This window comes from Leishmania donovani, chromosome 4 (genome assembly GCF_000227135.1).
Source record: "Leishmania donovani BPK282A1 complete genome, chromosome 4".
Lineage (NCBI taxonomy): Eukaryota > Euglenozoa > Kinetoplastea > Trypanosomatida > Trypanosomatidae > Leishmania > Leishmania donovani.
Genome location: NC_018231.1, coordinates 424,807 through 440,721, shown reverse-complemented (window position 1 = coordinate 440,721; position 15,915 = coordinate 424,807). Strand labels below are relative to the sequence as shown.

General features: G+C 61.4%; 6 protein-coding genes across 6 annotated transcripts; all 6 read left to right on the top strand.

Moving 5' to 3' along the window:
- Window positions 1-1,884: 1,884 nt before the first annotated feature.
- LDBPK_041180 (hypothetical protein) lies at window positions 1,885-2,280 on the top strand (the record flags this gene model as incomplete). Its single annotated transcript, XM_003858132.1, has 1 exon — window positions 1,885-2,280. The coding sequence occupies one exon, from the start codon at window positions 1,885-1,887 to the stop codon at window positions 2,278-2,280; it is 396 nt and encodes a 131-aa protein (XP_003858180.1).
- A 1,966-nt stretch (window positions 2,281-4,246) lies between these two features.
- Window positions 4,247-5,302, top strand: LDBPK_041170 (fructose-1,6-bisphosphatase, cytosolic, putative; the record flags this gene model as incomplete). The annotated part of the gene is made up of 1 exon (XM_003858131.1): window positions 4,247-5,302. The coding sequence occupies one exon, from the start codon at window positions 4,247-4,249 to the stop codon at window positions 5,300-5,302; it is 1,056 nt and encodes a 351-aa protein (XP_003858179.1).
- Window positions 5,303-7,500: 2,198 nt separating this feature from the next.
- On the top strand, window positions 7,501-8,007 carry LDBPK_041160 (hypothetical protein, conserved; the record flags this gene model as incomplete). The annotated part of the gene is made up of 1 exon (XM_003858130.1): window positions 7,501-8,007. The coding sequence occupies one exon, from the start codon at window positions 7,501-7,503 to the stop codon at window positions 8,005-8,007; it is 507 nt and encodes a 168-aa protein (XP_003858178.1).
- A 702-nt stretch (window positions 8,008-8,709) lies between these two features.
- On the top strand, window positions 8,710-9,612 carry LDBPK_041150 (hypothetical protein; the record flags this gene model as incomplete). Its single annotated transcript, XM_003858129.1, has 1 exon — window positions 8,710-9,612. The coding sequence occupies one exon, from the start codon at window positions 8,710-8,712 to the stop codon at window positions 9,610-9,612; it is 903 nt and encodes a 300-aa protein (XP_003858177.1).
- Window positions 9,613-10,435: 823 nt separating this feature from the next.
- LDBPK_041140 (cytochrome c oxidase assembly factor, putative) lies at window positions 10,436-11,368 on the top strand (the record flags this gene model as incomplete). Its single annotated transcript, XM_003858128.1, has 1 exon — window positions 10,436-11,368. The coding sequence occupies one exon, from the start codon at window positions 10,436-10,438 to the stop codon at window positions 11,366-11,368; it is 933 nt and encodes a 310-aa protein (XP_003858176.1).
- A 1,003-nt stretch (window positions 11,369-12,371) lies between these two features.
- On the top strand, window positions 12,372-14,561 carry LDBPK_041130 (hypothetical protein, conserved; the record flags this gene model as incomplete). The annotated part of the gene is made up of 1 exon (XM_003858127.1): window positions 12,372-14,561. The coding sequence occupies one exon, from the start codon at window positions 12,372-12,374 to the stop codon at window positions 14,559-14,561; it is 2,190 nt and encodes a 729-aa protein (XP_003858175.1).
- Between the last annotated feature and the right edge of the window lie 1,354 nt (window positions 14,562-15,915).

The window sequence follows — 15,915 nt, the reverse complement described above, 5'->3', positions numbered from 1 at the left end:
ATGCCGAACTCGTCGCCGTTTTCGACGTTGCTTGTTTCCTTTTGTTCTTTGGCTTGTGCTCCGAGCTTTCTTCTTCCTCTTTTCGACGCATGTGTGTCTGCCTGTGTGCGTGTGCGTGTGCCTCCGTGCTTCGATAGAGTCGCTGTTGGCTTTGGCCGACTCGCACCTTCGCTTCCTCCTCTCCCTCTCCCGCCGCCTCGCGCGTTTTGGCGCGTTCGGCTCCGGGCATCCGTTGGTCGTGCGCCCTCCGTTGTTTGATGACGGCGTCTGTACTCGTTATTCGTGTCTCTCCCCCATTTTGAAGTTTCCGTCTTCGCGCCCCCCCCCCCACCCACCCATCCATCCCCCCTCTCACTTTCATGTTTGACCACGAGAACGATGTCACCCCCACGCCGTATACAGCGTCGTGTGCCATGCGCGGGCGCGCGTGCAGCAAGGGCCGCAGAGAGAACGAGAGCTTCCCCGAGAAGTTCTTGTTGCCGAGCGCACTGTGTCGGCGTGTCACGTTCTCCCGCCGGCTCTCTCACGCTCTGCCCTACTTGTCCCCCCCCCTCACTCCCTCAGTCTGAACGGCTACCGTGCTGCCTCTACAACGTTCCCCACAGCACAACGATGTCACTGGCTACAAGCCTCTTCGCCTGTAGTCTCATTCTCTTCGTTGTGTGTGTGTGTGTGTGAGTGTGTATGGGGGGGGAGGACTGTCCATCTCTCGCCGTGGTGACGGGGGGTCCAGCTCAGCGTGGTATCACATTGCCCAGTGTCCGCTCGGCGAGGAAGCCAAGAGGGTCCCCCGGCCTCTGCCGATGCCAAGCCACCCCTCTGGTGGTGACAGGGCTGGGCCCCTACCGCCTAGGCAGGCCCAGAGCGGTGTATCGCTCCTCATGTCGGCGCTCAAGCGCTGGACGGCTCTGCGTCGGAGCGGGCTGCCACGGTGGGCGCGTTTGCACAATTTATACAAGAGGCACGGCGCCGGCGTGGCTCGAGCGCGTCCCACTCGGCCCTCGCAGCCTACTGGTGGGGAGGGGAGGGAGGGGGGCTGCGAGACGACCTGCGAGACGAGGGAGGGGAAGAGCTCGAGGCAGAGGCCGTGCGCCGATGGCTGAGTCGGCGCACGGCTGCACCACGTGTGCAAAGTTGCTTGCCACCACGCGGTGGGTCGGCGTGCGGGATTCGCGTGCCTGCGGGCAACCGTGTGGGTGTGCGCCTCTGAGCTTTTTGTGTGAGCGAGAGGGAGACACGGAGAGTGGCAGCCGCTGAGCGAGCGAACGAGCAGGTGAGAGTGCGGGAGCGAGAGCAGACGCCTTGAAATGGCGAGACGACGACGACAAGCGCACCTCCTTGTTTCTTTCGTTTACGTTTTGTTCGCTTTCGCCACAGCCAGCACGCACGCACAGAGACAGACAAATTTCAGCATGCGCGCGGGCACGGGCCCCCTCTCCGTTATGGCATCGCGTGCCAGTGGTGGCACATGTGCGTGCTCTGTGTCCTGACGTTGCCTCCACGACGACACGGGCATATGGGACAGGAAAGAAAACGAGCGAACCGCAGGCGACTCAGAGAAGCAACGCCAGGCCCACAGAGGCAAATACACACACCGAAAATCACAGTGCCCCCTCTCTCTCACCTTCCTTCTTGTGATGTGCGTGTGTGTCCGTCGGATCATCTTTCTCCCTCTCTTCCTCTCTTCTTTCGGCGCCTCATTGTTCACACCCACACATTACCGGCACCTTCGCAACCACTCAGCACCAAAAGCCAAACAGGGTTTGTCTCCTACGGATACCACCGACGCCACTGCTCTCTGTACGTGTGCGTGTGGGTAGGGGCGCCCTCTCCGATGTAGAAGAACGACACGAGTCGAACGGCAGGAGCACTGCAGACGGCCCTATGACACTTGCCCAGTCGCAGCGGCGTCGACGCTGCGCTTCGTCCGTTATCCCAGCAGGGGCGCGCAAGAGCGAAGGCACATGTGCGAGAAGGAGGCGGAGAGTGTGGCCTTTCAACAGCTGGAGGCCGAGGAGGAGATGCGGTCGGGCTCTCGCCGAGAGAGCGTGCGAGAGATGTCTCGACCTCCCCGCTTCTTACGTCCCTCACGCGCGCACTCTTGCACCGCTGCCCCCCCCCTCCCACAAACACAGGCACACGCACATCTGCGCTCCTCAACGCCTGCAGCTGCCAACACCGCAGCGCGGCAGCACCACGCTCATTTACACCCCACCACCACCACACATAGTTGCGCGCGCGGTACTGCCACAGCGCTATGGTGCTCATGCTGCCAACTGACTGCCTGCGGGCGTACGCCGCTCTCTCCCTGTAGGTTCACCGGTGGGTCTTGCACACGCGCCGACTCACGAAACGCACCCAGCAAGCTCACCGCTGCCTCCGGCTGCGCGAGGCCGGTGGAGTACAAGGCCGTCTGCGGAGCCTGGAGAACGGCGACGGTAGCGCGAGAGATCTTCAAGGATACGTTCTACAGGCGTCACGGCGTCAACGTTCCTGCCACCGGCAGTCCCTTGGTGATCGATATGGACTTTAAGGTTGGTCTCTGTAGCATTTTGGTGCTAGAAGTGAATCCACAGGCCGTCGTCCTGGCAGCCGAGCCGATTCTTCGCCTGTGTGCGCTGGTAAAGGAGAATACTGCACGCTACAGGCAGCGCGTGCGGGTGGCGCAAGTTGGCGCGTCGGCCGCATCCGTGGCCGGCGCCCAGTTCCTTGCTGACCCGCGCGTGGAAGGCCGCCCCTCGCTGCACGTAGCTGTCGGTGATGGCCCGCGGCAACGTCGCCTCGGGCAACTTGCCTGCGCAACCGACCCTGATCCTGGGCTCGTTGCTCGAGACACCTGCTCTGCAGTGGATTGCCAGACTCCTGCTTATGCCGGCGCTGGCACTGCTCCTTATCATTTTCCTCGCGTCTCCGTCGCAGAGGAGGCGCGAGCAGTGCGGCTGCGTGTCTTTCGCCGATCTCCTCGAGCGATCAACGTCCCGCAAGGCAGACGTTGCGATGTGTCGCCGCGCTACAGGCGGGCCAATCGCTCCGGTCAAGGGGGACGTCGAGGGGTCCGAGTGGGACGTTCTGCAGGGCATTGCCGATTCGGAGTGGCGGCGCATCGAGCAGCTGGTCGTCGACGTGCACGGCATTGAAGACAGGGTGCTCCGCGTCGAACAGCTGTTGAAGGCGAAGGGCTGTCAAGAGGTGCACATCGCACCGGGGGAGTGGGCATCACGTAAGGAGTTACGCATCCACGCTGTCTCCCTATGTCCACCCCGCAGGTGGAAGAGGCGGAAAGCGGCAAGGTGCGGAGGAACGACGCCCGATTCCAGTCCCAGACCTGTCTCGATGAGCATGGCACTTGCGCTCGTGCATCTGTGCACATTGCTGCTCGGGCGGCTCCTCATCATAAGTGAGCTCGTGCCCGTCTGTGTCTCTGACCGTTTACAGCAACGCCTCCGCTGCCCTCACTCTCGCTCACGCCTTTGCTAACGCAGTTCATACCTGATGGCTCCAGAGGGGGCCGACGTGTGGGTCGAAGAAGTGTAGACAATCACAACGAAGAGGTGGAGGTGCGCACGCTCCGCCTCCTTCTGCCGCTGCCTCTGTTGTACGGCATCGCCGTCCCGTGCTGCGAGGCACTCATGCATGTCGCTGTCTGCTGATCTGGTGGGCTTATCTCCCCTCAGGGCTTCCGGGGCATCCTTCTGTGCCACTTTCTCTCCCTCACCGTCGCCGTTCCTGCTTCTGCCTCCGCCGTGGCGTTTGCACGCACACACACACACACCATCTGCCCTGTGGAGGTACCTGTTTCGCTCATCAAACTACTCCACCCCCTTCCCCCTTACCCCTTCCCCCCTCACTGACTTCACCGCTCCTCTGCACTCAGACGCACACGCGCAGTCTTATTCTCTCTCCCTCTCTCTCTATAGCCCACGCACCGTACATACGTGTGTGCGCGTGCGCCTCTGTCTCTTGGTAGTTGGCTCCTATTCGTGGTTGCACATCTACCACCACCACCACCACCATCCCTGTGCTCTTCTTCACCGATTTCTTCTGTCATCCTCCCATCGCGGCCACCGCCGCCTCCTGTTTTCACGCTCTGGTCCACACGCCTGTCGCTACGCCAGTCTCGAACCGATCACTTTATTGGTGTTGCCCCCCCCCCTCACACACACACACACACTCCAGCCTCCGTCACCCCTCCTTTCCGTATTCCACCCTCAGGTCTCCTACCGCAGCCGCGGCACTCTTGCTCAGCATGGACGTCAGGCGCACCCCCACCCCCACTACTCTCACCCAGTACATCATCAAGAGCCAACCGCCGCACAGTCGCGGCGAGTTCACGCTCTTGATGATGGCGATTCAGACTTCGGTCAAGGTGATTGAGAAGAACATCCGACGTGCCGGCATGAAGGGTATGTTGGGCTACATTGCTGGGCAGTCGGCGAACGCGACTGGCGACCATCAGGCGAAGCTGGATGTGATCTCGAACATGGCGTTCAAGGCGTATCTGCTGAGCTCCACCAGCGTGTGCGTTCTCGGCAGCGAGGAGGAGGAGCAGATGATCATCGCCGAGAGCGGCCGCCGTGGCGACTACCTTGTCTTCTTCGACCCTCTTGACGGCAGCAGCAACATTGATGCCAACGTCTCCGTAGGCTCTATCTGGGGTGTGTGGCGGCTGCCCAAGGACGCTAACATAAACAGCGTCGAAGACGCCAACGCCGTGATCCGCATGCTTAAGGGAACAGATATGGTTTCTGCCGGGTACGCCGTGTACGGCAGTGCCACGAACCTCGTGCTGACGAGCGGACACGGTGTGGACGGCTTCACACTGGACCCCAACATCGGCGAGTTCATCCTGACGCACCCGCACATCAGCATCCCGAAGAAGCGCAGCATCTACAGTGTCAACGAAGGCAATTACGGCAAGTGGGAACCGTGGTTTAAGGAGTACATCAACTACCTCAAGATGAACAAGACAACCCGTTACAGTGCGCGCTACATCGGCTCCATGGTCGGCGACATCCACCGCACGCTCCTCTACGGCGGTATATTCTGCTACCCCAAGGACGCAAACCAGGTGGAGGGAAAGCTGCGGTTTCTGTACGAGGCCGCACCGATGGCGATGATCGTGGAGCAGGCAGGCGGGAAGGCGGTGGGCAGCAACGGCCGTATCCTGGAGCAGTCCATCACTCGTCTTCATCAGCGCACGCCAGTCTACCTCGGCAGCCGCCAGGAGGTGGACCTGTGCATGGCCTTCCGCGACCGCAACGTGAAGACGGAGACTCTAGCGCCGACTTCCAGCAAGCTCTAAAAAAAAAACGAAAACGTTTCCGTGAATGACACCGGCAGCGAGGGTGCGTGCCTGCGTGCAAACGTATCTTCGCCCCGCGCGCACCATTCGCGGAAAGCAGCCGCAAGCACATATCCACACGCACGCGCTGCGGCGCATCGTGCTTAGCGCCAACGCTAAGCATCCGCCGTCACCACCACGCCTCCCCCGAAAGAGGAAAGGAAGAGCGCGCACGAACATCAAAACAACTGCACCTTCCGTTTTAGCTGGCGGATGTGTGCCGCTTCACTCACCCGAGTGCGTTTGGGTCGCTCCGTCTCCCTCCCGGCGTGCGGCATCCGCGAGCGTGCGACTTCATCCCATGCACCAGGCGTTACTCGTGTGTGCCGGTGGAGGTGCACCATCAAGCATGAGGACGGCAGAACGCAGAGAGAGGTGGCGAAGAGGGAAGGCTATAAAGCCGGGAGGTTGTACATGGCGAAAGATCAACGGGGGCAAGAGGTGGTGCTTCCGGAGCGAGGGAGCTACTCGCGCATTGGGTGAGCGTGACGGTGATGGTGCTGGATGAAGGATCGAGGAGGGTGAGAGTGGTGCGTGCATCCAATTCTAAAACGGAGCCTCACGGCCCTCGGCGTCGCCCCCTACTCCCGCTGCCGCCTCGGCGTCTGCCGTGGTGCCGCCCATGCATCTGGTCGGCACCTATAAAAGCAGAAAAGAGGACAGCAGTCCAATGAAAAGAGAACCGGAGAAACGCTGGCAGGCAGTGGGCGTTGTGAGAGCACCGCATTCGAGGTAGGCGGCGAAGTCGGAGAATGCGCGGAGACGAGGGTGGCGAGCCGTGTTGCACCTTTGTTGGTCCTCCCCACCCCTCCCCTCTACACCTCCCTCGCGCCGACACACACTCGAAGACGCGACAAGACCCGTAAATCCAAGCGCCGGCGTGTCTGTCGTGTAGCTGGCGGTGTGGCGTGTGCCTCTCCCTCTTTTCAGCGTCCCTTTCGGTTTCGGTTCGTTAAACAGTTTACGCCATCATCTCTTCGACTGGCTCCCTCGTGCGGTCTTGGCAGTACTACCCGCGGACCCGCGCAGCCCACGTCCTTTCGCTTGCATCCTCCTCCCCCACCCCACCCCCCGCACCCGTGGGTGCTGCCGGGTGTGTAGAGGGGCCCTTTTTGCTGTTGTGTCGTTCACGTTTTATGGCCTGCGTGCGATCCCCCCTCCTCCTGCCTCTCGTTGTGTGTGTGGGGGGGGGGGGCAATGAAGCGAGAACGGCTGTGAGCATCGCTGCAGCGCTGTGCACGCACTCACCCATCGACACCAGGAAGGCGAAGAACACGTCCGAGCCAGAGAGAGGCGGAGAGAAGGAGCAGCTAAAGCAGGCTGTGGCACCGCTCAAGCACTTGCCCTTCTGTATTGGCTGTCGCTGCGGACATGGCGGGTTGCCCTTGCGTATTCGTCTCTTGCACATCGCTCACGCACGCGTGCGTGTGTGCTTGTAGCCTTGCTGCTGTGCTCTTCCTCCTGGTGACACTCTTATTTTTAGTACAAGACGCCTGTTGACCAACATTTCCTCGCCTTTGATGACTCGAAGTCTCACTTCAGCTCACCTCACCGTCGGGCACGTGCATCGAGTCGACTCTCTACATGCAACGCGCTACACACAACGGCGACAATGAGTGCGGTACTTTCATGCGCGTATGCAAGCGGAGCGGTCTTGTCCGTCTCTGTATGCGTCCCCTCGCTCACCCATGCTGGCCTCTCTGTCTGTCTCTATGTCTGTGTGTGTGGTGAGAGAGACACAAAAAGACATGGGGGAGTCACATGCAGCTTGTGACTTCTTCCGAGGGATCCGGCGCGGTGAACGCACACTCTTCGAGCTCTCGCTCGCTCGCGTGCTGCCAAGTGCTTCTTGACGTCCCGCACCCATATCCAGCTACCGGTTTATGCATGGGCCTTGTGGCTCTTGTCCACGGGCCCCATCAGCACGTGCCCCCCTCTCGTCCCCGTGTGTGTGCGTGCCTGTGTTTAACCTTCTTCCTTATCTTCACGTCATTGTCTCTCTCTCCTCCTCTCTTGTCATGTACATCGTGTGTGCTCATTGCGGCTTCACCGTGTCTTCGTTGTCCACACTCGATGTTTCACGCAACACTGCAGTACGGATAGCCCGACATATTCGTGTACGCACAGCAGCCCAGAAACAGAGAGGGGAGAGATCGACGATGCCACCGAAGTTCACGCACCCGCGGCTGGTGCACCACGTAAGCCTGTTCACGCGCGTAAAGGCGTGGTGGCTCGGCATCGAGAACCCTGAGGTGCTGTCGCGGTACGGCGAACGGGGTGTCGCGCGCACGGTGTGGATCGAGTGGCGTGGCACTCTGGCCATGTGCGCCGGTGGTTTTGTTTTGTTTATTGGCCGTCAGCAGTCGAAGCGTGCGAACGACATTCTTGACAATATCGAGCTGAACCGCCAGCGCTTCTACCAACGGGACTTCACGCCGACGTACGTGCCTGACGCGCCGAGCGGTGTGTACGATGGCGTGAGGGGATACAGTTACCGCGACGAGCCGAGTGGACTCATGATCAATGCGGACAACAAGTTGGTCTCCGATGAATCGCGAGCGGCGCGGGTCGAGCGCCTGGCGAAGACCGAGGTGACACCGGAAATGGTCGCCCAGGCGCGCAATCTCCTGCACAGCAGACGCTACGAGGGTACGCCAGAAGGATGAGTAGGCGGTGACATGTGCCAATATTCACCGGCAGCGGTGTTAATGACGGTGACTACTACTCAGACAGCGGCCGTGCACATCATGCGCAGGCTTTTCTGGCGCCTCATACTTCATGTTTTATTTGCATGTCGACGCTCTGCTGCTGCCCCATCCTCCTCTTGTGCTCATGCTGAGGGGCTCGGGGCTCTCGCGTGATGACGTACGTGAAAAGGCCATCGAACCCTCTTGTGTGCAGTCGCCTACGCCTGCAGCTAGCAGATGGTAGTTACCTCCCGCTCTCTCTCTCTCGCCTTCGTGATGTCCTCTCTCGTCGGCATGCGCAACATTTCGGGCGCACAGGTATGTGCTCGTGTGGTGCCGATCACTTCATGACCTGAACTTCTTTTTCTCCGGCTCTCTCTCTCTCTCTCTGAGCATCTGCTCTACACACACGCCCGTGCAGCATCGCACTTCAACACTGCCACCAAACAACAAGAGCGCAGCGCGACGTTGGTGGTCCACGTCGTCAGTTCAACGCCTACTCTTTATCCCCCCTGCATCCCTCCTGGATGCTTTTCCGAGTGCGGCCATTGGAGCTACGCACATACACGGCGCGCATTGCTGAGGATCAAGCGGCACGCACAGGCACGTGATCCACGCCCGCTATCTGGTGCGCGCCATCAAAACAACCCTTTCGAGCGAGAACGACTCTGCCGGCTCATCATGTCCTCGACACCCAACGCGCCTCGCCCGGTGATTGCGAAGCGGCATCACCCACCCCAGTACCTCGCGCCGGGCCAGCATCTCAAGGTCGCCTCACGCAAGCCGGCTCCAAAGCATGGGAGCGCGGCAGGGGGCGACACATTCGCCGGCGGGCCGCCGCGCGATCCATGGGAGGACTTTGACGAAAGCAGCGAGGAGCCACGCCCCTCGTCGGCCGGTCACTCTGCGTCACAACGGCACCAACACACTACCACAGGCGGCGGCCACCCATACTCGGGTCGAGTCAGCGTGTCACGCAGCACTGAGCGCACGTCGCCGCACAGCAAGGAGGGCAGTATTGGTGGCTGCGCGGTGCCGCCGAAGGCAGCCCCACCCACCGACAGCCGGGCCGGAGTCGGTGACGAGGGCATCGACCGCGGTGCAGCCGTCAGCAGCGACGAAGATGACAGATACTACACCATCACATCAGAGCCCCCAAAGCTGTCGGCGGCTGAGCGGGCGAAGCAGGTGCTCGAGGCGCAGCACCGCGCTCTGGAAGCGAAGCAGCTGAAGGCACTCACGCAGCAAGGGGTGGCGCGTCGGCCCACGACGCTGGTGCGCAATCGACATGGCAGGCTCAACGCGATCGCTGCACAGCCAGCGTCCAGGGCAGCAGAAGAGGGAGGGCCCGCGCTGCTCATCGCCGCTGCTCCTGTCAGCGCAAGCGTTCAGCCGGAGAAGAGCCGCGTGCGCTACTCGAAGGCGCCGGAAGCGCGAACGGCGCCGTCAGCGCCACGGGGCGGTGAAGGCGGTTCTGATGGTGCGGTCGAGTCTCCTCGAGACTCCCATGACGACCTTGTCGGCTCGTGTCCCTCGACGACGATTCAGGCAACGACTGGTTCGCTGGAGATCGACCTGGATTGAGCATTGCTTGCGTGCGCATCTGGTGAAAAGCGCGACGCCCGCTGCCTCACTTGAAGCCATCCTACCCCACCCTCCCTATGTCTACCATTTCACCCCCTGCTGTCTCCCGCTCTCGCTTTACGCGATTTCCAGAGGGTGCAGGCGATCCGCTTGAGTGAGCGCGACCCTGCGCACGAACGCGCCGTTGCGCTGATTCTTCTCTATTGTTGCTGCTCTCGAAAAGCGATGGTGCTCTGTATCCTGAGTTTTCCTGCCACTAGTCAACTCCTTCTCAAAACGCCTCCACTCGGCAAGAGCAAGCGAACGGCGGCCCAGCTGGCCTGGGCCGCTCCTTCCGGCACCGACCGCCGCCATGCTGCAGGCCTTCTGCATCTGTTCACCGTTTTCATCTCCTCCCCTCTCTCTTTCCGGGTATCTCCCTCCGTCTCGTCCCTCACCTCACCGCTGCGCGGGACCCTCTTGCCCGTGCACGCGCGCATATCACGTGGGCCTCAAGCAGCATTAAATCCTCACCGGCTGCCGAACGGGCCGTCTTCGTCATCTGCCGCCCCCTCTCCCCCTCTCACTCTTTTCTCTACTCCCATCTCCACTACCGAACGTTTTGGGGGTGCGTGCGAGTAAAGCAGCGGAGGCAGACACAGCAGTACAGCAAGGACGGCTGGTGCAGAGTCGGCGGTGCCATAAAGCTCCGAGCGAGATAACTCAGCGGTGAGGGCAAGCCGGCACGCCCACCCTCACCTGTATACGCACGCACACGTGCACGACAAGGAAGGTGAGGGAGGGTTGCTGATCCAGATCGCGACGCCGGAGCGCAGGGAAAGGCATGCATCGCTCACTTCTGCGGTGTGCCGTCCGTGGGGAGTCGATGATGGAGTCGTACCGCTCTGACGCTCTACTGCGCCTTCGATGCCATTTTGGTGCCATGCGACGCGGCTCTCCGATGGGTTCGGCCGCCACCGAAGCTGCCGCCCTTGTGAACATCACGATAACGCCGCTTACGTGCAGCCGTCGCGCTTTCCGCCAGCAGGGCGCAGTCAACCCAAACAACCCCGACGCGACCGAGGCGGCGGAGCTCGAGAAAGACTGGCAGGCGTTGAAGACGTACGGCATGATAGGAGGCTTTGCTCTTCTCTGCATCGCGACGCTGTGGTACGGAAGCCGCCAAGCCAAGAAGCGCTACTTCGGTGCGGAGGGCAGCGCGCGGGTCAGCGTCGAAACGCGTGGCCGCCCCGCGCTCGGTGGGCCGTTTGTGCTGGTGAACACGAAGGGTGAGCCAGTGTCGCAGGCGGAATTCCTCGGCTCATGGGCCTTCTTTTACTTCGGCTTCACTCACTGCCCGGAGATCTGCCCGGTCGAGCTGAACCGCATGTCGCACGTCGTCGACGCTGTCCGCGCTGCCCGCCCGCAGGAGCGCATTGCGCCGTTGTTTGTCTCGTGCGACCCGCGCCGTGACTCGCTCGAGGCCATCGACGAGTACCTCTCCGTGTTCCACCCCGACTTCATTGGGCTCGTTGGCACGCCGAAGCAGGTGAACGACGCATGCCGCTCGTACCGCATCTACTACTCCATCCCCACCGAAGAGGACGCCGAGCAGGAGGACTACCTGATCGACCACAGCATTGCCATCTTCCTCTTCGACCCACAGGGCCGCTTCGTCGACTTCTTCGGAAACCGCTACGACGAGCGCGAGATTACGGAGAAGGTGCTGCACTACATGTCCGAGTACGCCAAGGATCCGACGTGGACAAACTGGTAAGGACGGGTGAGGCAAGACGCTGCCGGTCTCTCTCTTATCATGTCACTTGCGCTGGTTGGCCTCTTGCTCCTTCTTGTGTGGTGATTATGATGATAGCGTTGTTTCTGTGGTGGACTGCACCGGTGGTCTTTCTCTCCGCATGTATGTCGCGCGTTGCGCATGTGCCTGAACGCGACTCTGCACGTGCTTGACTCGGGGTGAGAACTGTCTACACACTCTCTCGATTAACAGCAACACAAAGAGTGAGCAACTCGTCGATTTCAGCCCACACGTCCACCACCACCACCACCACCACTCGCGCCGCCCTTCCCCTTTTTCGCGGGCTGCACGCCCCCCTCCCCTCCCTCCCTTCCTCTCGCTCTCGCTCGACACGGTGCGCGCTTCCTCGCACTGGCACGCGCAGAGCTACAGTCACAGATACAAACACGAAAGGGGCATGCACGCGGGCGCCGGAGACTTGGGATAGGGCTGCAGGTGCGTACGTTCCGCTTGCACCGCTTCTGCGATGCACACCTTTTGCGACCCCCACCCACCCACCTCCTTCTCCTGCCGGCATCGCGTTCAAGCCATCATGCCGATGTCTGCGTGGACATGTGCGGGCGCGTATGTCGTCGTGGAAGGGACATGTGTCATGGAAACCACCCTCTCAAACTCACTCGTGCATCTCTCTCGCGCATACTTCTCGTTGACCGCTGCAGGTCCAACAGTTCTTCTTTGTTGTCCCCCTTCGCTGCATTCTCGGCGCACGCACAGGCAGAGCAGGAGGGAGATACGGCCACGCGCGCACACACAGTGGCACATACTCGCGGCGGCACGTGCTGTCTTCCCGCCTCCCTGCTTTGTTTTCCTACGGCTGCCATCGACGCCGCGCTGCTGCTTTTCCTAGTTCCGCTCCGCCTCCTCCCTCGCTCCCCGCTGCTGTGTGGTGAGGGGTGTGGCGCTGCATCTGCATGTGCGCGTGCGGCGCAGGGGCGCACTCCGCTGCATCTCAGGTGAAATTTTAATGATGTCATGCCGCAGCGGCAGCGGCACAGCGACGGCTGTGTACGAGGCGCTGCCATCGACACCGGTGCGCCGCCAACTCGGCACGTCCACCGATGACGCTGCCATCTTTCTCGAGGACACGGTTGATCGAGTGACGGCGCAGTGCATTGACGCCTCGCCATCTGCTTTGGCTCTGCTGTCGCCGCAGCATATGCCGACCAGCAGCGCCGCCCACGTCGACGTCACCGAGTACGATGTGAGCTACCTTGGCTCTCTCTCGGCTTCCCACCGGAAGAGCGCCGGTGGGGGCAGCAGCGGCAAGAGTCGCCCGAGCCACCATCACCACCGTGCGCTGCACGATGTCACGAACATGTCTGTCACGAAGATGAACTTCAGCTCAGCGTCCGCTAGTAAATCGCCTAATCCCAAGGCAGCAGGGAGGAGTATGTCGCACGGCTCGCACCCGAACAGTGTGTCGCACAGCACCTCGCTCGCTCGCAGCACACCGCGGCGCAGCACCCACGACCGCAGCCCGGCGGCCTCTGAGCCGATGGTGCCACTCGCTGAGTATGAGGCGCTGCAGCGGGAACGCAACCGGTACGAAAAGATGTACGAGCACCAGCGCGCACTTTACGAGGATATGGCTGAGAAGCACGCGGACGCGTACCAGGCGCTGCAGGACAAGATCATCGAGGTTGTCGCGCTGTCCACGCGCAACGAGGAGAGCAAGCGCTTCATTCGGCAGCTGAAGCGGGAGATGTCCGAGAGTCGCACCCGTGTGATGGACATGCAGAACAAGGCTCTGGAGGAGGCCAAGCTGGAGCGTTCCGCCAAGATGCGGTACGAGGCGCTCATTAAAGAGCACGAGCGCAAGTATGAACGGCTGGTGGAGCGGCACGAGACGAAGCTGGCAGGGATGGAGAGCCTCGTGAGGGACTTGACATGCCTACGCGGGGAGCAGGACAGCATCCACGTCTCGCAGCTCGACTCCCTGCTGAAGGCTGCCTACTCGAAAAGCACGGCCCTCTTCAGCGACCTGCTTCGCCAAGGCAAACAGATTGATCTTCTCTACGAAGCTAAAGGGTCTCTCGAGGCGCAGGTGGAGCAGCAACGCAAGGAGAAGCGGGAGATAGAGGCGACACTGCGCGAGGAGCGGCGCAACATGGCCGGCGAGATGGAGCGGATGATCGAGCAGATCGAGGAGCAGCAGCAGTCGATCCTGAACCTGCGTCAGATGCTGATCCGTACCATGGACAACCGCGACAACGTCTTCGCCTACAGTCGGGGTCCGCGTCATGTACAAGGTGTGGAAGGCGACGAGGATGGCAGCGACAACGGAAGCACCAGCAGCAGCCTTACGTCCTCGCCGCCGACATCACCGATTTGCGACGGGGGTGTGGCCGAGGAAGTCGAGGAGGACGAGGAAGATGAAAACGAGAACACGGGAGGCGACGGCGTGTATGCGGCGCCTGCGCGAGGGGAGGCAATGAAGTCAGGCGCCGATGTGGAGCGCAGCCCGGTACGTGTGCGCGGATCCACGACGGCGACCGAGCCTATCATCTCCGCCTCCAGCGGGTACGTGGCTCCGCTCGCGAGCAACAGCGTGGTTGCACCTCGGCGCATGACGACCGCCGGGAGCCAATCCTCGGTCCCTCTGTCGAGGACGAGACCCGCAGCCGTGGTGCCCCCACTGCCGCTGACATCACGTGATGGCACGTCGTCGTTTCGGCAGGGGCCTTACCGGAATCAGCGCAGCAGCGGCGACGCTGATCGACGCATCGCGGAGACTGCAGCGGACGATGGCCAACGCCCGTGCAAGCGAAGTCTCAGTGACAAGGGTAGCGCCGCGAATTCCGAGTCGGCGGAAGCCTTGCCGAGTGCAGCAGCAGCAGAAGCAGCAGCCACCACGGTGGCGTCGCGACGGCGGCTGGACTTCTCTACCGCGCTGGCCGCCGTTGCAGAGAAGCGCCGTCGCGACCGGGCTATCCGCGAGGAAATCGGCCTCAAGCATGGGTCGGATAAAGAGAACAGCAAGCCGTCTGTGCCACATCGCGTCGTTGTTCGCTCCTGCGCGGTGGGAAGCATCACGACGGCGCGCAAGGCAGTGCTAGTGGAGCGTGACGGCGCCAACACTGGAGCGCAGCGAGGCGAGGATGATGAGGCGGAGCCGCGGCTGTTCCCACGCAACGTTCTGACGCCTCGCGAGTGACGACGGAAGCTCTTGTGGCGTGCACGTGCGTAACCGCGCTCGCATTCCGCTCTCTCTTCAGGTGTGCTACGTTCGTTGCCCGCCATCCCCGCGCCATGCCCCTCATCTTTCCCAACCCCCTCCCCGCCCCGCCCACTACGGGGTCACCATGCTTGCCATCCTGCATCCTTCTTATTCGTCGGTACATTTGTATATATGCGTACATGTGCGTGCGTCTGTGTCGGTGTGCGCGCTTGTCTCACGTCCCCCCTCTTTCTCTGCGCGCGCTGTTTCGTTGGCCATCCTCCATCATACCCCCTCTCCCTCCCTCACCGCCACAGCTTACCAAGCGTTTCCGTACTAGACCCCCCTCCTCGCCCCTCTCTTGTTTCTGTAATGTTAGACGCCAAACTGTTCGCTTTTCTATCCCATTTTTGTGTGTGTAGCCGAGTCTCTCGGCAGGTGCGCGCGTGCATGCGCGCAGGATTGGTTCGCTTGTTCGTTGGTAGATGGGGATGTGCACGTATCATGTCGGCTCTCGGCTCTCTCTGTGTTTCTCCGGCTGCCGCCTTCTCTCACCCCCCTCTCTGCTGTCGCATGCGGCTGTGCGTGATGTGGCCGACCACGTGCACTTAGATGTACGTGAGCGAGAACCGCTTCATGGAAAGCCATACCGTGCAACGAGAGAGAGGGGCAGTGCGCGCGTGTGTGCGTGTGGAAGCTCTGTAGCAAGAACCACACACACCAGAGACGTGCCCAGTAGATAGAGGCGACGGAGGAGGTGCAGGCACAGGCACACACGTACAGGGACAGACACAGACACAGACACACACACACCGTCACCGTCACTATCACCACCACCAACACCACTCCGCATGCACACGTTCCACACGTTTTTATCTCTTCCGCAGTTTGCGGACGCCGCACCCCCAAGCCTCCACCCCATTTTGTATGATTTTCCTCGTCGTCCAACCCCAAAGCTGGGCCGATGAAGGAGACGAAGGCAGGGGAAGAGCCAACAACACGTAACGGCACACACACACACACGCACACAACCACGCTTACCAGTACAACGGGTTGCGACCGGAGCCACACGCAAATGGGTGGAATGCGTTTTCTGCGCGCACCACGCATGCACCGTCCCACCCCCTTCCCCAGCCAGCACACGTTCGTGCAGAGGAGTGGGCGGAGGGGGGAGGGGGCATATGCGTCGTGTTGCGCGTGACGTGCGTTCTTTCCTTCTTCGCAGGTGCGGTGGCAGTGTGTTCGAGAGGTACATGGGCGGACGGGTGTAGGACGTCTGTTCTTCAACACCCAGCAGCGTCATGGCCGACTCCGCTGAGCGCGTATGCTGCAGTGAGCTGTCATGTGTGCT